The 24727-nt window shown below is 43.7% G+C and overlaps 1 protein-coding gene across 1 annotated transcript in view; it reads left to right on the forward strand.

The window, feature by feature from the left end:
- Nucleotides 1-24118, forward strand: part of LOC104679495 (putative adhesion G protein-coupled receptor E4P) — a 46144-nt gene extending 22026 nt beyond the window's left edge. The window contains exons 8-17 of the mRNA XM_010385100.2: nucleotides 333-440; nucleotides 3013-3197; nucleotides 5345-5509; nucleotides 6355-6549; nucleotides 11092-11327; nucleotides 15140-15206; nucleotides 15793-15884; nucleotides 19395-19575; nucleotides 21920-22015; nucleotides 23325-24118. Coding sequence (XP_010383402.1) covers nucleotides 333-440; nucleotides 3013-3197; nucleotides 5345-5509; nucleotides 6355-6549; nucleotides 11092-11327; nucleotides 15140-15206; nucleotides 15793-15884; nucleotides 19395-19575; nucleotides 21920-22015; nucleotides 23325-23450 — 1451 coding nt within the window. The 3' untranslated portion in view covers nucleotides 23451-24118. The remainder of the gene's footprint in view (nucleotides 1-332; nucleotides 441-3012; nucleotides 3198-5344; nucleotides 5510-6354; nucleotides 6550-11091; nucleotides 11328-15139; nucleotides 15207-15792; nucleotides 15885-19394; nucleotides 19576-21919; nucleotides 22016-23324) is intronic.
- The last annotated feature ends 609 nt before the right edge of the window (nucleotides 24119-24727 follow it).

Consider the following 24727-nt stretch of genomic DNA (forward strand, 5'->3'; position numbering starts at 1 on the left):
AGCTACTCTTGCTTATAAAGATTGCATTCCCCCCTAACCAGGCACTCCAGTGCCATTAAGTGTCATGTGGAAACTGCTTAGCTTGCCTATCAGAGTACCAGTTCTGGGAAGCATGCCCTTCTCTCTTCTCTTGGGTTGTGGCCAGTGTGTTGCTAAGGCCATTTTGGCCACTCCATTTCTGCCAGCCAAAGATGGGAAGAAAGTGCCATGTGGCCAACATTGCACAGTAGAGATGGAATCACCAATAGGCGGTCTTTCAGAGAAGGGAGTTCTTTAGCAAATTATTTAGGCATGAGACTTGAGAACAGGACTGACTTTCTTAATGTTTTCAGTTTATGAAACCAAGAGGTGCAATGAAACAAGGGAGAACGCTTTTCTGGAAGCTGGAAATAACACCATGGATATCAACTGTGCTGATGCTTTAAAAAGAACCCCAAGAGGTACTGTGTCTCTGATGAATTCTCTTGACTCCGAATTCTATGCACCATTGTTTTATTTCTAGGTGATTAAACCCCAGGGTGGGAATTCACAAAGCTTTTCAGGTAGGGAGATTCTACATGGTGGAATAAAAAGATCTTCCTTGACCACTAACTAGGCATTTTGCAGAGAGAAGTCGAGTTGCCATATGGGGTGTGTACTTTGTGATATACACAAAAGTTTGCACAGGGATTCCTTGAAATGCCTCCTGAAAAGGGACTGGCTGGGTTGGGCACAGTGGCTCATGCCTGTAATCCCAGCACTTTGGGAGTGTGAGGCGGGCAGATCACAAGGTCAGGAGTTTGAGACCAGCCTGGCCAACATGGAGAAACCCCATCTGTACTAAAAATACAAAAATTAGCCAGGCGTGTTGGTGCGTACCTGTAATCCCAGCTACTCAGGAGGATAAAGCAGGAGAATTGCTTGAACCCAGAAGGCGGAGGTTGCAATGAGCCGAGATGGCACCATTGCACTCCAGCTTGGGTGACAGAGTGAGATTCTGCCTCAAAAAAAAAAAAAAAGGGCGGGGGGAGGACTGGCTGATGCATGCCGTTTCCATGTGATGGTCTGGAAAGGTAACACTCAATGGTGTCAGATTGCCTTGAACACTTCCTTGAGAAGCGTTTATGAACACCCTTTTCAAGAGAGCCACCCCCGTCTCGTTCTTTACCACAGATTGGAAAACGAATGTTCTCTACAAGGTTCAGAGAGTAAATATGTTAGGCTTTCTGTTCCAGATGACCTTTGTCGTAACTACTCAACTCTGCTATCAGAGTGTGAAAGCAGCCATTGATGATGTGTCAGTGAAGGAGTGTGGCTGTGGGTCAATAAAACTTTATTTACAAAAGCAGGCGGCAGGCTGGGTTTTACCCTCACAGCATAGTGTTTCACCCCTGCTTTATCTCATCTCCTGAAGTCTCTGTAAAGCTCCTGCACGACGTACTTTTTTCTAATTTATTTATTTTTTGGTGGCCCATCTCTCTCACTATGACATCAGCTCTCTGATGGCGGCGGTTTTGTCTGTTTTGTTCACTGCTGTATAATCATTCCTAGAATGTCTGGCACACAGAAGAGGATAAAAAAAATTTCCCTGAAAGATAAATGAATGAATGCATATAAACTATTTCAAAGAGAAAAACCTGGTTACCTTAAAAATGAAATATCTGCTGCATTTCCTCCAAAACATTCCTGGTTACTCGTCAATCTTCACTCCTTACCCTAGCTGTAGAGTAGGGGAAGGGAGGAAAGGGATCTAAAAATAAGTTGATTTTGTTGTTGTTGAGACCGAGTCTCACTCTGTTGCCCAGGCTGGAGTGCAGTGACGTAATCTCGGCTCACTGCAGCCTCTGCCTCTCGAGTTCAAGCAATTCTCCTGCCTCAGCCTCCCAAGTAGCTGGGATTATAGGCACCCGCCACCACGCCCAGCTAATTTTTGTATTTATAGTAGAGACGGGGTTTCACTGTGTTGGCCAAGGTGGTCTTGAACTCCTGACCTCAGGTGATCCGCCCACCTTGGCCTCCCAAAGTGCTGGAATTACAGGCATGAGCCACCATGCCCAGCTGAGTTGATTTTTTTAAATGGAGCAAATAGGAATACAGATGATAAGTAGCTTTGGTCAAAAATGGGATGGTAGCACGTGGACAACTGCAATTTGGGAAACACCCCATCATATGGGCATCCTGTGTGCATTGAACCTCCATGATTTTGTTTTTTTTGGAGTCAGAGTCTCACTCTGTCACCCAGACTGGAGTGCAGTAGCACCATCTTAGCTTACTGCAACCTCTGCCTCCTGGGTTCCAGCGATTTTTCTGCCTCAGCCTCCCGAGTAACTGGGATTACAAGTGCCCATCACCACACCTGGCTAATGTTTGTATTTTTAGTACAGACAGGATTTTGCCATGTTGGCCACGATGGTCTTGAAATCCTGACCTCAGATGACCCACCTGCCTCAGCCTCCCAAAGTGCTGGGATTATAGGTGTGAGCCACCGTGCCCGGCCTGAAGCTCTATACATTAAACTGTGGCTTCATGAAAAGGGGAGGGGGAAAAGGAAGACAGGGAGAGGAAGGGTGATAAGACACGAGAGAGAGAGAAAAGGAGTGAATTAATTAAATACAGTGGGTCATTCTGTATACCTTTCCACTAAATTAGGTACCCCAGAGTGAGCTTGAGGTGAAGGCTGAGAGAGTGTGATTTTCTTAGACTGCCTGAGTTCCACGTGCCCTTCTGAGGACAAGCATCTTGCCTCACAACTCTGGTTATAATGCTCCAGGGCTCGTATATATTTTTAGGACCCTGATGAGCATATTTTGCACATATACCGCTTATAATATGTGAGGCATTATAATACATATTACATAAACAAAAATGCTGCACCCCAAGTGACACACAGTGTATTGAATGGCATTTAAGGGATTTCCAAGAACAATTTTAGCCATTCCTTGCTTGCCTTATGACCCTCATGTTAGACACTACCGTACTTTCTCTCCAAACTATGGACGGCCACTAACGGTATTTCTTTTCCATTTTTCTCAGAGAGCACTGCAGTTGCCCTCATCATGTTTCAATCTCTTGGGGATATTCTGAATGCGTCCTTTTTTAGTAAAAGAAAAGGGATGCAGGAAGTAAAACTGAACTCTCATGTTGTGAGTGGCACCATCGGTTTGAAGGAAAAAGTTTCCCTGTCTGAACCTGTGTTCCTGACTTTTCACCATAATCAGGTGAGAAACACCCAGGGCTGGGTCTTCATGCAGTACCTTAAAGGGTGAGCAGGTGCAGTCAGCTTCCCAAGTAGGAAACAGAATTCAGAAGTAAGAGAACACACAAGACACGCTGAGGCATCTTCAATGAGATTTTGCCTCACCATGGTGAGGATGGCTATTATCAAAAACTTGACATATCAGTATGTGGCAAAAATAAATAAATAAATAAATAAATAAATAAATAAATAAATAAATAAAGAAAGAGGAACCCTTATGGATAGAAAATATAATTTGGTACAGTCATTACGGAAAACAGTACAGAGGCTTCTTAAAAAGTTATAAACAGAATTATCGTCTGTTCCAGCAATTCCACTTCTGGGTATGTGGCCAAAAGAATTGAAATCAGGATCTCAAAGAGATAACTGCACTCCTATGTTTATTGCAGTATTATTCACACTAGCCGAGATATGGAAACAGCCTATGTATCTGTCAACAGATGAATGAAGTTTTTTTTTTTTTTTTTGAGACAGAGTCTCACTCTGTCGGCCAGACTGGAGTGCAGTGGTGCCATCTCGGCTCACTGCAACCTCCATCTCCCTGGCTGAAGTGATTCTCCTGCCTCAGCCTCCCGAGTAGCTGGGATCACAGGAGTGTGCCACTATGCCCAGCTAATTTTTATATTTTTAGTAGAGACAGGGTTTCATCATGTTGGCCAAGCTGGTCACGAACTCCTGACCTCAGGTAATCCGTCTGCCTCAGCCTCCCAAAGTGCTGGGATTACAGGTGTGAGACACCGTGCCTGGCCAATAGCTTTTTTTTTTTTTTTTTTTTTTTTTAACAGACAGAGTCTCGCTGTCACTCCAGGCTGAAGTGCAATGGCACGATCTCTGCTCACTGCAACCTCCGCCTCCTGAGTTCAAATGATTCTCCTGCCTCAGCCTCCAGAATAGCTGGGATTACAGACACCTGCCATCATGCCTGGCTAATTTTTGTATTTTTAGTAGAGACGGGGTTTCACCATGTTGGCCAGGCTGGTCTCAAACTCCTAACCTCAGGTGATCTGCCCGCCTCAGCCTCCCAAAGTGCTGGGATTACAGGCGTGAGCCACCATGCCCAGCCTAATGTACCACACTCAATGTAACTACACTTAATGATAATAACGTATTGTATACTTGAGATCTGCTGAGAGAGTGCATCACAAATGTATTCACCACACACACAGACACACGCACACACAAATATGTGAGGTGTTGGATGTGTTAGCTTCATTGTGGTAATCACTTAAAAATGTATACATCTATCAGAATGTATAAACATAGTTTTTTTTTTTTTTTTTTTTTTTTTTTTTTTTTTTTTTTTTGTCAATCACACTTCAATAAAGCTTGGGAAGAAATGAAATGTTGGGGCATCCAGAAATTGCCACAGTGAGATGCCATTCTCACATTGAAGCCAAAAGGCAATGGAGGATAAGCTTTATTGAGCTCAGTGGAAGCAGGAGGCAGGAATGAGGGATCACTCTGCAGAAGATGGAGATGGTTTAAAGCAGAAAGGGCACAGGGAAGAAATACTTTATTCCTCTCTCTTCTGTCACCCAAAGAGTCTCACCAGTGCCTCTCTTTGGTTCTATAAATAGCAAGGAAGCTGGCGAAGCCATTCAGAGGGTCAACCCCAGGGTTCTAAGCTGACCAGAGAAGGGCAGAATAGATGGAGAATAAACCCACCGCAGGCGTGGTGATATGAAACTCTTCCCCTACAAGTGTATTTCCAATCCAGTTTCCAACACTGCATAGTGATTAACCTATAAAGTTGAAATAATAAGCTGGGCACGTTGGCTCACGCCTGTAATCCCAGCACTTTGGGAGGCTGAGGTGGGCGGATCACTTGAGGCCAGGAGTTCAAGACCAGCCTGGCCAACATGGCGAAACCCCATCTCTACTAAAAATATACAAAAATTAGCCGGGCATGGTGGTGTGCACCAGTAGTCCCAGCTACTTGGGAGGCCAAGGCAGGATAATCGCTAGAACTTGGGAGGCGGAGGTTGCAGTGAGCTGAGATGGCACCACTGCACTCCAGCCTAGGCAACAGAGCAAGACTCTGTCTCAAAATAAAATAAAATAAAAAATAAAACCAGGAAGAGACCCACTTTCATACTCTTCTCTTTCCAGCCTGGTGACGAGAGAACAAAACATATCTGTGTCTACTGGGAGGGATTGGAGGGAGGCAGCTGGTCCACTGAGGGCTGCTCTCGTGTGTGCAGCAACGGTTCTTACACCAAATGCAAGTGCTTCCATCTGTCCAGCTTTGCCGTCCTCATGGCTCTTGCCCCCAAGGTACCAAGGTTAATTCCTGTGAAAACGTGTATGTCCCGGAAGCTGTGAGTCATCCTCTGCATTTCTTACAAAAAGATTCTAAAGGCCAGGCGCAGTGTCTCACACCTGTAATCTCAGCACTTTGGGAGGCCAAGCCGGGTGGATCATTTGAGGTCAGGAGTTCGAGACCAGCCTGGCCAACATGATGAAAACCCGTCTCTACTAAAAATACAAAATTAGCTGGGCATGGTGGCACACACCTGTAATCCCAGCTACTTAGGAGGCTGAGGGAGAAGAACTGAGTGAACCCAGGAAGTGGAGGTTGCAGTGAGCCGAGATTGTGCCACCGTACTCCAGCCTTGGTGACACAGCAAGACTCCATGTTAAAAAAAGAAAGAAAGAAAAACAAGAGATTCTAAGACAAGGAGGAGCTTACTTGAAAGCGGATTACAGGAAACACTAGTGGGGGATTGAGACAACGAGATGGAAGTAAGACAGATGTCAGTGCAGAAAGCATTATCAAGCCAGTTACCACCATAGGTAACTGGACTTTATTCCCTCTGGGGGACTCTGGGAGTCATTCTGTCTGAGCCGCAAGGGAGCTGGGGTATTTATACACCAACTCTCATTAGTCGTTTGTTAAGAGCTGTATCCAGCACTGGTCTAGTTGTTTTGGTTTTTAACATTCCTGTGTGATAAGTGTTATTACTGCCCTCATTTTGAAGATGAGAACACTAAATCTCAGAGAGGTAAAGTCAGTTGTTTCAGGGACTGAACTAGGAAGCCCATCTGACACTACCTCAGGGACATAACACCACCACTGGACACTATAATGGATTCCCCCTTTGGTGTTTGGTGTTTTGCAGGAGGACCCTGTGCTGACTGTAATCACCCAGGTGGGGCTGGCCATCTCTCTGCTGTGCCTCTTCCTGGCCATCCTCACCTTCCTCTTGTGCCGGCCCATCCAGAACACCAGCACCTTCCTCCACCTACAGTTCTCCCTCTGCCTCTTCCTGGCCCACCTCCTATTCCTGACGGGCATCAACAGAACTGAGCCTGAGGTAGGTAATTTGGGTAAATTACCTCATGGTCATAATGAATCCAGCCATCTTGTCCCACAAGAAGATGGAGAGCAAGGCATTAGTCAGCAGTGATGGTGCAGAGAGGAAAAGTATGAGCTCCATTTCAGTTGTCCCCCTATACAAGGGCCATTTAGCAAAGTGATTGAGTGTCAGGCTGATGGTATTAAATAGGGTAACATTAGTGGTTGTTAGGATCACCTCCAGAATGTCACAGGCTTGCCACAGTGGGAGTTATTTTTTCCTTATGTATCAGTAGAGGGTGAGCAAACAGGTCTGAAGAGTGTCTATCCTGCACCGTCAGGCTGAGGGAAGCTCTCATTTTTCCATACACAGCTCCCAAGGTCATCCTGGCGTTCTTCACATTTCAGCCAACCGGGAGGGCAAAAAGAACATGGCTGAGTCCCATGGTGGGAGGTTAATATGTGCCACACCAGGAAGTGGTGCATATCACTTCGCCTCACACTCTATTGGCTAGGATTCAGTCACATGATAACACATAACTGCAAGGTCAGTTGGGAAAACCTGACTAACATAACCTCCTAACTACCAAATCCAGCAGTCTCTCTACTTGGCATTTCTGGGTTTGTTTGTTTGTTTGTTTGTTTGTTTTTGAGATGGAGTCTTGCTCTGTCGCCCAGGCTAGAGTGTAGTGGCACGATCTAGACAGAAATAGTAGGATGTGTGTATATTACCTGATTGGATTTACTTGCTTCTTTGCATGCCGGCTAATCTTTGTTTGAATGCCATTCTTGGTGAATTTTAAATTATGAGCACTGTATCTTTTTTTAAAAAATTCTTTAAACATTTTTAGGCTTTTGAGGGGACATAATTAAGTGACTTGGAAACAGTTTGATACATTCAAGTCTTGATTCTAAGATTGGATAACGTGGTCACAGAATTCTCTTTCGTCTAGGGCTCATTTGGCCCCATTCATGATATAATACTCTCCTGATAATTTTACCTGAACTTTTGGGTGTTAAGAGAGTCTACTCTAACATATAGAGAGCCTGTTTACAGAAAATCTGCTCTAACATACAGGGAATCTGTATATTAAACTTCCCTAACACACAGAACTTCAGGTAAAATTGGGTAATAGGAACAAACCATTTGGATAATAGGAACAAACTATTTCCAGTCCTGTGTGAACTCAGAAGATGTTCTGCCTATTCCTTCTTAGGAGTCTTTTCCTAGTTTTGGTCAGTCTCCTTGCAAGCATTTGCTGATAAGTAACCAAACCCTCTGCCAGTCTCTCCCCTTCCCCGCTTCCCATCCCCACTGTCCCTCCCTACCCCGTGGTATTTGGCCTCAAAAATTCTTTCCTTCCTTCCTTCCTTCTTTCCTTCCTTCCTTCCTTCCTTCCTTCCTTCCTTCCTTCCTTCCTTCCTTCCTTCCTTCCTTCCTTCCTTCCTTCCTTCTTCTTTCTTTCTTTCTCTCTTTCTTTCTTTCTCTTTCTTTCTTTCCTTCCTTCCTCCATCCCTCCCTCCTTCCCTCCCTCCCTCCCTCCCTCTCTCTCTCTCTCTTTCCTTCTTTCTTTCTCTCCCTCTCTCTCTCTTTCTTTCTTTTTTTCTGAGATAAAGTTTTGTTCTTGTTGCCCAGGCTGGAGTGCAATGACACAGCCTCCGCTCACTGTAACCTCCACCTCCCGGGTTCAAGTGATTCTCCTGCCTCAGTCTCCCAAGTAGTTGGCATTACACATACCTGCCTCTATGTCCAGCTAATTTTGTGTGTGTGTGTTTTTAGTAGAAACAGGGTTTCACCATGTTGGCCAGGCTGGTCTTGAACTCCTGACCTCAGGTGATCCACCTGCCTCGGCCTCCCAAAGTGCTGGGATTACGGGCGTGAGCCACTGTCCCCCACCGACAGGGAAGGTTTCTACTAAGGACCGTGAGGGAGAATCTATTCCATGCCTCTCCTCTAGATTCTGGTGTTTTTCTGGCAATCTTTGGCATTCTTCAGCTTGTAGAAGCATCATCTCCATCTCTGGCTTTGTCTTCATTCGATGTTTTTCTTGTGTATGTGTCTGTGTTTGATTCTCCCTTTTCTAGAAGGATATCAACCATGTTGGATTAGGAACACACCTTGGTTTAGTATGACCTGCTCTTAAGTAATTATATCTGCAAGACCATTTTTCCAAATAAGCTCACATTCTGAGATATGGGGGGTTAGGACTTCAATATATGAATTTGAGGAGGGAAGGCAAAATTCAACACTTAACAGTCCCTTTTTTTGTTTTTGAGACAGAGTCATAGTCTGTCACTCAGGCTGGAGTGCAATGGCGCAATCTCGACTCACTGCAACCTCTGCCTCCAGGCTTCAAGTGATTCTCCTGCCTCAGTCCCCCGAGCAGCTGAAATTACAGGCACCCGCCACCACATCTGGCTAATTTTTAAAATATTTTTAGTAGAGACGGGGTTTCACCATGAGCAACAAGAGCGAAACTCTTGTTTCACTCTGACCTCATGTGATCCGCCCGACTCGGCCTCCCAAAGTGCTGGGATTACAGGCGTGAGCCACTGCACCCAGCCGTCTCCTCATACTTTGCACTTTATTTCCTCAGTTCAGCAAGACTGCTGGACTTTTGGGGCATTACTTCTCCCTGAAGAATGACCCGTAGACTCTCTTCAGGTAGTGAGTAGACGACCTGAGAACATTAACTCATTTTTTCCTCCTTTTTTTTTGAGAAGGAGTTTCGCTCTTATTGTCCAGGCTGGGGCACAATGGCGCAATCTCGGCTTACTGCAACCTCTGCCTCCTGGGTTCAAGCTATTCGCCTGCCTCAGCCTCCAGAATAGCTGGGATTATAGGCATGAGCCACCACGCCCAACTAATTTTGTATTTTTAGTAGAGATGGGGTTTCTCCATGTTGGTCAGACTGGTCTTGAACTCCTGACCTCAGGTGATCTGCCCGTCTGGGCCTCCCAAAGTGCTGGGATTATACGCATGAGCCACTGTGCTCGGCCTTTCCCTCCTTTTAGAGATCACGGTAAACATAAGTACTCAATGCCTATTCTCCAATATCTGTAATTCATAATGTCACACATGTCATTTAGCATTTAGTTTTTTAATATGGGAGGGTAAATCCCATCCTCATTATGTTATCACGATTAGAAATGGAAACCTTATTCCACACATGGAATGGAAAATTTTGTGTCTGTGAACACATCTGGAGAATTATGAGAAATCATGAAGCATGACTTCTATGAAAGTATATTTATTTGCTGTGGCTGCCATAACAAGGTACCACAAACAGGGTGATTTAAACAATGGAAATTAATTTTCTCATAATTCTGGAGGCTCATGGTCTGAGATCAAGATGTCAGCAGGATTGGCTTTTTTTGAGGCCCTTTTCCTTGGCTTGTTGATGGCGGTCTTCTCCCTGTGTTCTCACTTGGTCATCCATTTGCGTGTGTCTGCATTCTAATCTCCTATTTTTTAATTTTTATTTATTATTATTTTTAAGATGGAGTTTCGCTCTTGTTGCCCGGGCTATGGCGCAATCTCATCTCACTGCAATATCCGCCTCCCGGGTTCAAGCGATTCTCCTGCTTCAGCCTCCCTAGTAGCTTGGATTACAGGCATGTGCCACCACGCCCAGCTAATTTTTGTATTTTTAGTAGAGACGGGGTTTCTCCGTGTTGGTCAGGCTGGTCTTGAACTCCCAACCTCAAGTGATCCATCCTCCTCTATGTACATCGAAAAATAGGAGATTTTTAGATGTACATAACTCGTATTGGATTAGGGCCCACATATCTGAACTTATTTTAACTTAATGACCTCTTGGAGAGCCCCGTCTCCAAGTACACTCACCTTCTGTGACACTGGGGATTAGAACATCAGCACATGATTTTTTTTTTCTTTTTTCTTTTTTTTGAGATGGAATCTCGCTCTTTTCACGCAGGCTGGAGTGCAATGGCGCAATCTCAGCTCACTGCAACCTCCGCCTCCTCCCAGGTTCAAGCGATTGTCCTGCCTCAGCCTCCCGAGTAGCTGGGATTACAGGCATGCACCACCACACCTGGCTAATTTTTGTATTTTTAGTAGAGATGAGGTTTCACCATGTTGGCCAGGCTGGTCTCAAGCTCCTGACCTCAGGTGATCCACCCACCTCGGCCTCCCAAAATGCTGGGGATTACAGGCGTGAGCCACCGCACCTAGCCAATAGATGTGTTTTTAAGAGTTTCCACTATGGACATTTGGAGCTCAATTCCACCGAGGAGCCCCAGGGGGCAGTGTAAAGAACATGTCTTAGATATTAGTGGATTCTACCAATTTTTGTTTATTATACATTTGGGGGCTGTTCCCACGACATGTATTCCTTGGGTTTCTACCCTGCTCTATGCATGATGTAAACAGACTTCAGTAACTAGCAGAAGTCCTCAGAAAATGTTTAGCCCCCAGGCAAAATGTTATAGGTGCTCAAATAGAAATTCCAGGCAGCATCCAGGAAATGCTACATGCTGAGCATATAATCAGGTACAGACCACATCTGCTGCACACCCCTGACTCTTCTGTTCCCTTCAGGTGCTGTGCTCCGTCATTGCAGGGCTGCTGCACTTCCTCTACCTGGCTTGCTTCACCTGGATGCTCCTGGAAGGGCTGTACCTCTTCCTTACCGTCAGGAACCTCAGGGTGGCCAACTACACCAGCATGGGCAGATTCAAGAAGAGGTTCATGTACCCTGTAGGCTACGGGGTCCCAGCTGTGATTACTGCTGTGTCTGCAATAGTTGGACCCCAGAATTATGGAACATTTACTCAGTAAGCATAATGCGTGTCTTTATGATGGTGGTAGCAATGGCCATGGTTCCTGCATGACTTAAAATCAAAATGTTTTCTTAGTCCATCTTTTCTTTTTTTTTTTTTTTTTTTTTTTGAGATGGAGTTTTGCTCTGGTTGCCCAGGCTGGAGTGCAATGGTGAGGTCTTGGCTCACTGCAACCTCCATCTCCCGGATTCAAGTTATTCTCCTGCCTCAGCTTCCCAAGTAGCTGGGACTACAGGCGCCTGCCACCATGCCTGGCTTATTTTTGTATTTTTAGTGGAGACAGGGTTTCACCATGTTGGCTAGGCTGGTCTCGAACTCCTGACCTCAGGTGATCCACATGCCTCGGCCTCCCAAGGTGCTGGGATTATAGGCATGAACCTTCGCACTCAGCCCTTAGTCCATCTTTTAATTGCCAATTATACTTCAAACCAGTCCTTCCTTAAGCCTGAATTCTGTTTTCTCTTGAAAATCCCTAGAGCAGTGGTTCTCAGCATCTTTGAGGTTGGATCCTTTTGAGAATTTTTTTGAAAGTCAAAGCCCCTTTCCTCAGACAAATGTACATATAAACAAAATTTTGAATACAACTTCAGTTAATTCCGAGACAGGAACAGCAGATTCTGGCCAGGCACAGTGACTCACACCTGTAATTCCAGCAGTTTGGGAGGCTGAGGTGGGCGGATCACCTGAGGTCAGGAGTTCAAGACCAGCCTGGCCAACATGGTGAAACCGCGACTCTACTAAAAACACAAAAAATTAGCTGGGCGTGGTGGTGGATGCCTGTAATCCCAGCTACTCAGGAGGCTAAGGCAGGAGAATCGCTTGAACCCAGGAGGCAGAGGTTGCAGTGAGCAGAGATTGCACCATGGCACTCCAGCCTGGACAACAAGAGCAACACTTCGTGTCAAAAGGAAAAAAAAAAAGTAAATTCAGAGCCCCACATTAAGCACCCATGATCTACATGTTCTCCTGGATTCTGAAAGAGTAGGTGGAATGGGCTGAGATGAATCTCCAAGATGTAAAGAATAACACCAATATTAAAAGTATCAAAGCCCTGTGGTGCATCAAAAATGGTGCTTCCTCTGTGCAGCAGCTCATGCCATTCTCACCATGACCCTATGACGTCAGCAGTTTATTTTCTTATGCACAGGACACCTGGGCTTGAGTGCATTTCATAAACTTTTCCAAGGTCAGAGCTGCAAGGTGAGTAAGTCAGAATTTTCAAGGCAATACTCTGAATAGCCATGTTTTAGTGCTTCACTAAAGAAGCTTGCAAAACTCAACACACAACACTTAGTTGAAGTAGTTAATATTTTGTTAATGGTGCTTGGGTTAGGAAGTAGGTTGTGCATACACTAAAACATCATGTATGTTGTTTTATCATGTATGTTGTCCTTTTTTTTTTTTTTTTGCAATGGAGTCTTGCTCACCTGCCCAGGCTGGAGTACAGTGGCGTGATCTCGGCTCACTGCAGCCACCATCTCCCGGGTTCAAACAATTCTCCCGTCTCAGCCTCCTGAGTAGCTGGGATTACAGGCACCCGCTATCATGCCCGGCTAATTTTTGTATTTTTTAGTGGAGATGGGGTTTCACCATGTTGGCCAGGCTGGTCTTGAACTCCAGACCTCAAGTGATCTGCCTGCCTTGGCCTCCCAATGTTGTCCCTCTTAAAGTCAAAGAGATGCTTTGTTTCCAGCTTGAACTCTATATCCTGCCACAATGGTGGAGATAGAATGGTAGAGGAGTTGACCAACATTTTCATGTTTTTTTGTTTGTTTGTTTGTTTGTTTGTTTGATTTTTTTTTACAATTTTAGGTACTCCCTTCTGATTTTTTTCTATTATGGGAGATGGAAATTTGGTGTGTGTGTTTTTTTTAAAATTATACTTTAAGTTCTAGGATACATGTGCATAACGTGCAGGTTTGTTACATATGTATACATGTGCCATGTTGGTATGCTGCACCCATTAACTTGCTAATTACATTAGGTATATCTCCTAATGCTATCCCTCCCCCCTCCCCCCTCCCCACAATAGGCCCCGGTGTGTGATGTTCCTCACCCTATGTCCAAGTGATCTAATGCGGTGTTTGGTTTTCTGTCCTTGCAATAGTTTGCTCAGAATGATGGTTTCCATCTTCATCCATGTCCTTACAAAGGACATTAACTCATTCTTTTTTATGGCTGCATAGTATTCCATGGTGTATATGTGCCACATTTCCTTAATCCAGTCTATCATTGATGGACATTTGGGTTGCCATTGTGGAAGACAGTGTGGCGATTCCTCAAGGATCTAGAACTAGAAATACCATTTGACCCAGCCATCCCATTACTGGTTATACACCCAAAGGATTATAAATCATGCTGCTGTAGAAACACATGCACACATATGTTTATTGCAGCACTATTCACTATAGCAAAGACTTGGAACCAACATTTTCAATAAAAGACCAGATAGTAAATATGTTTGGCTTTGCTGGCCACAGGGTCTCTGAGGTGACTACTCAATGCTGCCCATGTAGTGTGAAAGCAGCATTGACAATACATAGCTGAATGAGTATGATTGTTTTTTTTTTTTTTTTTTTTTGAGACAGAGTCTTGCTCTGTCGCCTGGGCTGGAGTGCAGTGGCTGGATCTCAGCTCACTGCAAGCTCCGCCTCCCGGGTTTACGCCATTCTCCTGCCTCAGCCTCCCATGTACCTGGGACTACAGGCGCCCGCCACCTTGCCCGGCTAGTTTTTTGTATTTTTTAGTAGAGACAGGGTTTCACCGTGTTAGCCAGGATGGTCTCGATCTCCTGACGTCGTGATCCACCCGTCTCGGCCTCCCAAAGTGCTGGGATTACAGGCTTGAGCCACCGTGCCCAGCCTATTGTCTTTCAATAAAACTTATGAAAGCAAGTAGCGGGCTGGATCTGACCCATGGGCCATAGTTGGCAACCCTTCGGATAGAACTTAAGTTTGGAATCTTGTCTGCCTACTAAATGTTGGAGATTCAGGCTCTCAGCTTCCCTTTAAAAATAAGGTATGCTACCTTTGCCATCATAAGCCAAGAAAGAATATGCATTATTTGGACAACAGAGTACCTGATGCATGGAATATGCTTAATTAGAGTTAGTTTTTATAGCTGTAGTTAAGTTATTGTTTTTACTCTCTCATTATAGCAATGATTATCAAGTTGCTAACTACATTTATTACCATTAACTCATTGCTAGGAACTGTAGTCAAAAACTTGAAGCACATTATCTTCTTTAATCTTTCCTACAAGTTCTATATGAAGGCAGTGACAAAATTCTGATGAAAAAAAATCAAAGGATATCCAAATAGAGAGATATTCTATGTTCATGGATAAGAAGACTCAACGTTGTCAAGATGGCAGTTCTTCCCAACTTGATCTATAGATCCAACACATTCCAAATCAGAATCCCAGAAAATTATTTTGTGGATATTGACAAATTGATTCTGAAGTTTAGATAAAGGAGGCAAAAAACCTAGAATGACCAACACTGTTTAGAAGGAGAACAACGAAGACAGAGAACTGACATTCCCTGACTTCAAGCCTCAGTAGAGAGCTACAGTCATCATTTAATCTTTCCAGTACTTTGATCAGCTCTATGATACACTTGAAAAAACTCAGCCTCAGAGCATGCATCTGCGTCAAATGAGAACTCACATCTGACTCCATCTAAAATTCGGGATTCTGAGCGAAGCAACTCCTGGCTCTGTTCAGATCTTGCACCAGGAGCCTGCATTCAAGCTCTCTGCCTTCTCCCAGGGAAGAGGCAGCTAATGCTTCTCTCTCTTTCTCAACAGCTGTTGGCTCAAGCCTGATAAAGGATTCATCTGGAGCTTCACCGGGCCAGTGGCAGTCATTATCTTGGTAGGTGATAAGTATTTATGGGTGTGCCCGCCTTGGGTTGACCAAACATATAAAATGTTTTTCTTATCTAAGGGCAAATGAGATGCAGATAAGAAATACAGCCTAATGTGATCAATCCCTCTTCCCGAAAGTACTGTCTTCACTTTTCTTTCCTTGGATTCCTCCTGGCTCACTTGTTGCTTTGATGTAATAATATCACCTCTCCTGGGACTTCTTTTTCAAAATGCTGTTACTCATTCATTCAACAAATACTTAATGGTTGGCCTCTCTACACAGGGCGACATGGTTTCCTGTTTGCCAGAAACTTTCTGATGACACCTGTTCCCTGGTAGAGACATTAATAGCACCCTTCCACTTTCAAAGGGTCCTGGTTTGAATGATAAATTGTATCGTCACCGAATCAAGCACTAAATGCTGCAGGGTATATGCTGTGTGTTGCACATAATAGACCAGAACATATGTGTGTACCATCTTTATAAAACCTGTGTCTTTTGGGAAAAGATTCCTAGGTCCCCCTGAAATTAGACTGTATAAAATGGCTCCAAAAGAAAATTCCAAGTCACTTTTCTTCATGCGGTTCCCACAGATAAACCTGGTGTTCTACTTCCAAATTCTGTGGATTTTGAGAAGCAAACTTTCCTCCCTCAATAAAGAAGTTTCCACCATTCAGGACACCAGGTAAGAGGGCATCAGAATCAGTGGTACCCACACGTTATTCCTACATGATCACTCTTTCGGGAAAAAAAGAACCCACGCAGAAATATGATATAAATTACCCTGGTGTACAATAAAGGGTATGTGAAGGACAATTTATAGAAGAAATAGAAACTCTGATTTTCAGGTAACTTCATTTCCGTATTCAATAAATATTCATGCTGAGTGTGGTGACTCACACTTGTAATCCCAGCACTTACGGAGGCTGAGGTGACAGGACTGTTTGAGTCTAGCTGCTCAAGGCCAGCCGGGCAACATATTGAGACCCCTGTCTCTACAACAAATTTACAAAATTGGCTGTGCGTAGTGGTGTGTGTCTGCAGTCCCAGCTATTTGGGAGGCTGCAAAAGGAGAATCACTTGAGCCGGGGAGGTTGAGGCTGCAGTGAGCTATGATCACGTCACTGTACTCCATCCTGGGCAACAGAGCGAGACTGTCTCAAAAAAAAAAAAAAAAAAAGAAAGAAAAAGAAACATTCATCAAGTGCCTCCTTTGTATAACATACTCTTCCAAGAGTATCAACATCCTCCTCCCACTCCACCAAGAGCCCATATACCTCTGGACTCTGTTTTCTTTCTTTCTTTCTTTCTTTCTTTCTTTCTTTCTTTCTTTCTTTCTTTCTTTCTTTCTTTCTTTCTTTCTTTCTTCTTTCCCTTTCTTTCGTTTCTTCTGGGTGTCTTTCTCTCTTGCTTCGTTCTTTCTTTTTTCTTTCTTTCCTCTTCTCTTCCTCGCCTTCCCGCCTTCCCTCCTTCCCCTTCCCTCCCTCCCTCCCGCCCTCCTCCCTCCCTCCTCACTCTTCCCTCCTTATCCTTCCTTCCTTCCTTCCTTCCTTCCTTCCTTCCTTCCTTCCTTCCTCCTTCCTTTCTTCGCCCTCTCTCTCTCTCTTTCTTCTTTCTTTTCTTTTCTTTTTTTTTTGAGACTGAGTGTCACTCTGTCACCTAGGCTGGAGTCCAGTGGCACAATCTCGGTTCACTGCAACCTCCATCTCCTGGGTTCAAGGAATTCTCCTGGGTTCAAGCAATTCTCCTGTCTCAGCCTCCTGAGTAGCTGGGACTACAGGTGCACACCACCACGCCCGGCTAATTTTTGTATTTTTAGTAGAGACAGGGTGTCACCATGTTGGTCAGGCTGGTCTCGAACTCCTGACCTCAGACGATACACCCGCCTCAGCCTTCCAAAGTGCTGAGATTACAGGCATGAGCCACCACACCTGACCTGGACTCCATTTCTTTGGTTGTAGAAAGCCAATTCTCATGGGTACCAATCTACACTATTAAAAATAATGATGACAAAAACTAATGTTCAATAGAATCTTGATAGATGCTGGACATTTATCAATATTATTTCATGGTATGCTAATACTTTCAACCCATGGGGTGAATGCTACTAATACTCTCATTGATAATATGAGCCCACAGCTCACCTTACCCAAGGTGGGTGAGGATGGGTGGGTAAGGATCTTGCATTGGTGAGTCATGTGTATGAAAATTAAAAGGACTATCTGTCTAATTTCAAGCCCTGTCTCTAGTCTCCTCTACTTATCAAACCAGTCTGACATTTCTTAGCCTTGGTTTCCTCAATTATTGAGGGTCAAAGTGCCACCCTTCTTGGTGGTTCCCCATCCCCCTATTTCTCAATTCCTTACCCTCTAAGGGCTCACTTCTTCCTTAGAACTGCAAGCAGCAAGCTCCATGACTGACCTCATCCCCAGCAGTCATGCCCCGTTGCCAACCTCTTCCTCTTGCTGGTGAATAGACAGTTATCCTGTTGTGCTACACTAGGTTAATGTCATACTTTGGGGTAGAGATTAACTATCTCGTCTGTTTCCTAAGTAGTAAATCCAAGGTTAACACTGACATGGTGGAAACATCGTGCTCTTTCAATAGGAAGGACTTGGATTCTAGAAATTTCAGACATCATGGCAGGAAGGGGAGGCTGGATAAAAGGAGTTGAGAGACTCGTTTCAGATCTGTTAGAAGCCCCCATCCACTTGAGTCCCTTTGCCTCCTAAGCTCCAGAATTAACCATAGCGCCATCGAATCCCATAACTGGCCAGGCACACGCCTGTAATCCCAGCACTTTGGGAAGCTGAGGCGGGTGGACCATAAGGTCAAGAGATCGAGACCATCGTGGCCAACATGGCAAAACCCCGTCTTTACTAAAAATACAAAAATTAGCTGGGCGTGGTGGTGGGCACCTGTAGTTCCAGCTACTCGGGAGGCTGAGGCAGGAGAATCGCTTGAACCTGGGAGGCGGAGGTTGCAGTGAGCCGAGATTGCACCACTGCTCTCCAGCTTGAGCAACAGAGCAAGACTCCATCTCAAAAAGAAACAAAAATCGCATATTTATGACTCCCTTTGCCTGCACCTTGGCTCTGTCTTCTTCTCCCTGCAGACTGACTTCCCACAGCTGATGAACAGGGCAGAGCCACCCCAAAGGGGTCTCACAGATTCATTCTCCAAGCCTCTTACTTCAAATACTTAAGACAGAAAATCTGGTTGGCTGGGGGGAAAATGGATTGATTGACTCCTTATAGGTCAGGTGTCTACTCTGGGGCAACTGCCTATGGTCAGTGGGGATGAAGCCATATAGCACCCTTTAGGTCAAAGAGAAAGTTGTCATGGGAGAATCCTGATATACCAGTGATTATGCTATCTCCTAAATGTAGACATAGGTAGATTTTCTGTCATTTCTATAAGTATATCTCTTTCTGTAAGCGTAAATGGAAGGAGGACTGGTTATAAGAAAAATCACCAAGCTAGATTGCAGTTGTGGAAAACCTAGGAACCAAATCAGGAGCAGGAAGGACTGATTAGCAAGTTTATCACAAACCATAATATGTATTGAGCAAGTTTATCACAAACCATAATATGTATTGAGTATTACAATCTAGGCATTGTTCTAAGGACTGGAGATAAAGCAGTGAGTAAAACAGACCAAAATCCCTGCCCTCATGGTGTTTATATTCCCAGGGGGTAACACAAAAAGTAAAAAGTGAAGTCGCATACACACACACACACACACACACACTCACACACACTCATTAGCTCTCCCAGCCAGCTGCCATCAACAATCCCACTCCATTATATGAAACACAATATTTTTTGTGTGAAGAAATCCAACATTATGTTATGTTCTAAAGTCAGGAATTCACCATTATTCAAATTTTTAAATACAGATTTCTAGAAGGCATTTTCCCATAAATCTTCCAAAAAGTGTAGGCAGAAGACATGCAGATAAATCAAATTATTTTCAACGGTGGGGAAAAAGCACTATTCTCAGTGATTTGCTATGACTGAAACCATGGGTTCCACTTCATGCTCAAGCTGTGTGACCTTGTTGTATATGTCACTTAACTGCATGAAGCTGTTGTGAGGTTTAAATAAAGGAAAGCATTTAGTTAGCACTAATGTTAACTACACTTGTGGTGAATACCTGGTAAACCGTAGTTATTATTACTTTTATTCCCTGCAGAGGCATGACATTTAAAGCCATTGCTCAGCTATTTATCCTGGGCTGTTCTTGGGGCCTTGGTCTTTTTATGGTTGAAGAAGTAGGGAAGACGATTGGATCAATCTTTGCATACTCATTCACCATCATCAACACTCTTCAGGGAGCATTGCTGTTTGTGGTACACTGTCTCCTTAATCGCCAGGTAAGGCTACTTATTTTGTCTGTCATCAGCCTAGTCCCAAAGTCTAATCGAATGGTTGTTCACATTCTCACTCTTCTCTGACCTTTTATAATTGTATTTTGGGGTCGTCTTGATTTGAGGATGAGGGTTTAGGTGTTGCTGGGGTATGCTATATCCTGTGGGTTCCATCTGTTTAGCATCATATCTCTGAAGAGCATGGATCAGTCAGGATAAGATGGATTATGCTGCAATAACAAATAGCCCCTTGCTTCCCACACTCAGTCTTAGCAACTTACAACAATAAATGTTTATTTCTTGCTTGTGCTACATAAGTACATCGTCTTTCCTCTGGGGTGCAGGCTGAAGGTGTGACCTCTTTAGAACATTGATGGTTTCATGGCACAGGAAAAGGAGATTGTGGGAAAGCACAGCTTAGCTCTCTTAAAGCTTCTACCTAGTAGTGATGCACCTCTGTTCTGCTCTCATTTAATTGGTCAAAGCAAGTCACGTGGCCATACCTCAGTTCACCAAGAAGGGGATGAATAATCCTCCTGTAGTGAGGGGCACTACAGGAAGTGATGCTGAAATATGTGGTACAATCTACCACAAACTCAAAGAGACTTCAAGTCTAATCCCAGTTCCTCCACTGAGTAGGTGGCTGTGTGACTCTGGGTAAACTTCCTATCCTTTCTGAGGATCACCTGTAGTTTTCTCATCTGCAAATGTGGTGATGCCTTCATTACAGGGTTGAATATTTAGATGAATCAGTGCAATCTCCTGGCATAGTCCTTAGTACATATTAGGATCTCAGTGAGTGTTGCTATTTCAATTTTACTCTCCATAGAAAGTTAGGACCAGTTCTCCTGGCATTTTCCCTTTGCTGCTGAATAAAACTACAAGCAGTTAAGATGCTAGTGGCAAAATGCTATCTTAACATGTCATTAATTTCTCTTCAATCTTTTAGTGCCTTAATGCTTGCTACTTCTCACTCACAGAAGAAGTAAAATCAGTTTTAGCATGTTAAGGAGGTTAGAGGAAGGCAATTCTTGGAATCATGGAGGATGGGTGAGTGTAATGGCTAGCGTCAGGGCTCTAAATAAAGATGACGAGGTTTTGAGTCCTGGCTGTGTGACCTTGGGCATGTCCATTTACCTGCAAGAGTCTCAACTTCTTCATCTTTAATTGTGGGTAGGAGAAATGTCTTTCTCACTCCATTTATGTAAGAATTAAATGATATATTGCATATACAGTGTATTGAATATAGCTAGTGTTCAACAAATGGTGACCTTCACCATCGTATAATCACCAACACTACCACCATTATCATCTAACCATCATCACAATAGTCACTTTTATCATTACCACCATTATCATCTTTATCATAATCACCTTCACCATCACCACTTTCATTACCTTTATCACACCTTCATCATCTTTACTATTATCACCATCACCATCATCACCATTACCATAACCTTTAATATCACCCTTATCATCCTCACTAGCATCACCACCACCTTTATCATCACTTTCACCATCATCACCTTCATCACGATCATCACCATCACCATCATCACCATTACCATCACCTTCATCATCACCTTCACATTACTTTCATCAACATCACTATCACCACCGTCACCATGACCTTCATCATCACCATCATCACCTTCATCATGATCATTTTCATCATCATCACCATCATCACCTTCATCATCACCATCATCACCTTCATCATGATCATTTTCATCATCATCACCATCATCACCTTCATCATCACCATCATCACCTTCATCATGATCATTTTCATCATCATCACCATCATCACCTTCATCATCACCATCATCACCTTCATCATGATCATTTTCATCATCATCACCATCATCACCGCTACTTTTACCATTGTCCGTTCCATTATCATCAACTTCATCATCATCACCTTCACCATCATCATCACTATCACCTTCATTATCATCATCTTCATTATCACCCTCACCATAATCACCATTACCATCACCTTCACCATCACCAATTTCATTACCTTTATCACCTTCATCATCATCACCTTCATCATCACCATCATCATAATTACCTTCATTACCACCACCATCATCAACAATCACCTTCATCACCATCATCATCATCTATTGAGTCCTATAGTGTCTGATATTTAATACACACCTTTTTTTACAACTGAGAAGTTTGAGTTTAAATAAAATGAATCAACATAAGCATGGCCAAGATCATATGGAAAGCTAGAAAGAGAGTAGGGCTTGGTGTCTTTATCTTTAACCTCCCATTTTAGGATCCTTTCTCCTAAACTGAGTCCTGGATGTAACATGGACCTCTCTACTCAAATTTCCAGGTGCGAATGGAATACAAAAAATGGTTTAGAGGGATGCGGAAAGGAGTAGAAACTGAAAGCACCGAGATGTCTCGCTCTACTACCCAAACCAAAACGGTAACATCAGCTCTTTCTGAGTTGCTTATTGGAACCCAACATCTCATGCCTCTGGAAACTTCCTGATTCTTTGATCTGAAAGAAAAGAGAAATTGCATTAGGTTCCCGTTTTGTGCAGCTGAAGTTTCTGGGTATTGAGACCAAAACCAGAACCAACCCTTCCTTCCTTCCTTCCTTCCTTCCTTCCTTCCTTCCTTCCTTCCTTCCTTCCTTCCTTCCTCCCTCCCTCCCTCCCTCCCTCCCTCCCTCCCTCCCTCCCTTCCTTTCTTCTTTTTCTCTCTTTTTTTCTTGCTCTCTCTCAGTCTCTTTCTCTCCCTCACTCCTGGTTTCCCTTTCCTTCCTTACATTTTATTTCTTTCTCACTCTCTTTTTCACTATCTCTCTTTGTCACTCCCTTCCTCCTTCTCTTTCTTTTCTGACTCTCTGATCCATTCTTTCTATCCCTCCCTCCTTCTCTTCCTCTCTGTTTTCATTTCTTCCTTCAACAAATATCCAAAGGATATTTAACATTTTTAAAAATTTATTAACTACACTCATTTAACAAATATTTATTGTCCACTATGTGCCAGGCACTGTTTAGGTGCCGGAGAATCATCATTGACAGTAGTCCTTGACCTCACAGAGCTAACATTCTAGTTGGGTGAGGGGACTGACAACAGACCTCAAAAAGTGAATTTTATGGTATGTTACAAAGTGATAAATGCTTCAGAAAAAAAATAGAGCAATGGAGAACAGCCAGGAATGACAGGGTGGGAGGATTTCAGTTTTAAATAAGGTGACTACAAGAAGTTGGCACTTGACCAAAAATTTGAAGGCTGTGTATGATAAAAACGACCTCTGGTTTGTGAAATTATCTAGATTTGGAGGACTAGGAAGAGGCTTTTGGTCAGAAACCACAGATTCCTGAGTGCTGTGATTCATGAAACTGGATTTGTCCTTAGAGGGCAGCCTAAATGCTAAGACCATGGAGCTGTTGCAAAGATATGAGCTTTATTTGGGACAGAGAGCTTCTTAGCTAGGGTAGCACCTCTCATCGTGAGGATTAAATGATGTCAAATAAGCACGTAGAAGGCTGCCTGGCACCACAGGAAGCCCCTGTAAATGTTTGTGAAAAGATAAAATAAAATAACCATTATCAGATGGTGGAGCTTTTTTGGAGGAGGGTGGGAAGTTGTAATGTCAGATATTGAGCTTTGGACCTTACAGAAATCCTAGCTTGTCATCTCTGGGCAGGTTAGAAGTTTTAGTTAATTTCTGAGGTATTACATTCTCTTTCACCTTTTCTCCTTATTATCTTTCCCCCAAGTAGGAAGAAGTGGGGAAGTCCTCAGAATGCATTCATAAAGGAGACACTCCATCATCATCTGCAGTTTCAAGCAAGCAACGGCAGCCACAGGTTCATCTGGTCTCTGTTGATTGGCTAAAGATGAACTGACCTGGCAAATGCCATGGCAATGACCCGGAAGTTACCACTCCTTTCCGTTTGTCTACGGCGCCCCTGTGGTCACACACAGATTGGACAAATGCTACTATTTCTAGCTTTCCTGTGAAAAGTCCAGGCTCATTCACCTATTTTGGCTTTTTATCTTCATAGAAAGAACAAGCCATTTGGGAGAATTCTTAGATTCAGAGTCCGGTAGTGTGGTAGATACAGTGAAGTGTCTGAAGGATGCATTTTAAAGATGGCGGGCGGGAGATGTGGATTTTCTTCTTGGAGCTGCAGCCACCTTGCCAGAAAATCACTAACTGGAATCTGGATTCAGCTCATAGTTCCCTTTCTGGCCTCTCTGCTGTATTTTATGCTCACAAAGATCTTACATCATCACTCCACATTCACATAATTCAGCAATTTCCATGCAGTTCAATATTAAAGAGGGTGTTGCATTTCACAATACAAAAAGGTATCATTTCAGCTTAGGGGTGCATTGTCATTGGACAGGCTCTTTTGTCCAAGACACTGACATTTCCCCCATTTTCTTTACCTGAGACTTTTTTTGTTTGTTTTGTTTTGTTTTGTTTTGACAGGGTTTTGCACTTGTTGCCCAGGCTGGAATGCAGTGGTGTCATCTCGGTTCACTGCAACCTCTGCTTCCTGGGTTCAAGAGATTCTCCTGCTTCAGCCTCCCAAGTAGCTGGGATTACAGGCGGCCGCCACAACGCCCGGCTTGTTTTTTGTATTTTTAGTAGAGACAGGGTTTCACCATTGTTGGCCAGACTAGTCTTGAACTCCTGACCTCAGGTGATCCACCCACCTTGGCTTCCCAAAGTGCTGGGATTACAGGCGTGAGCCACCGAGCCCGGCCTGCCTGAGACTTCTTGAACCTGCATGTACACATGGATTAAAGATCATTTTGTTTTCTTAGTGTCTTCTTGAACATGTCCCAGTACAAATGTCCAGAAACAAAAACCGTGGGGCATTCAAGACTCATTTTTTCATTTTACCATTTCTAATTACTTTTGCAAAGTTACTGGGTTTTAGGTATGGTTTTCAGCGCATTAATAAATGTGTGGATGATTGTTATGACAGAATAGCTCCAAAAAGATTTTAAATGCTAATGACTGCCAATGTTAAAATACGCAAGAATCATCATCATTTATTTGAAGAAATTTCAGACCAGGTGTGGTGGCTCATGCCTGTAATCCCAGCACTTTGGGAGGCTGAGGTAGGAGGATTGCTTGAGGCCAGGAGTTTGAGACGCCCTGGAAAACACA

Source organism: Rhinopithecus roxellana, chromosome 8, assembly GCF_007565055.1.
Source record: "Rhinopithecus roxellana isolate Shanxi Qingling chromosome 8, ASM756505v1, whole genome shotgun sequence".
NCBI classification, from domain to species: Eukaryota; Metazoa; Chordata; class Mammalia; order Primates; family Cercopithecidae; genus Rhinopithecus; species Rhinopithecus roxellana.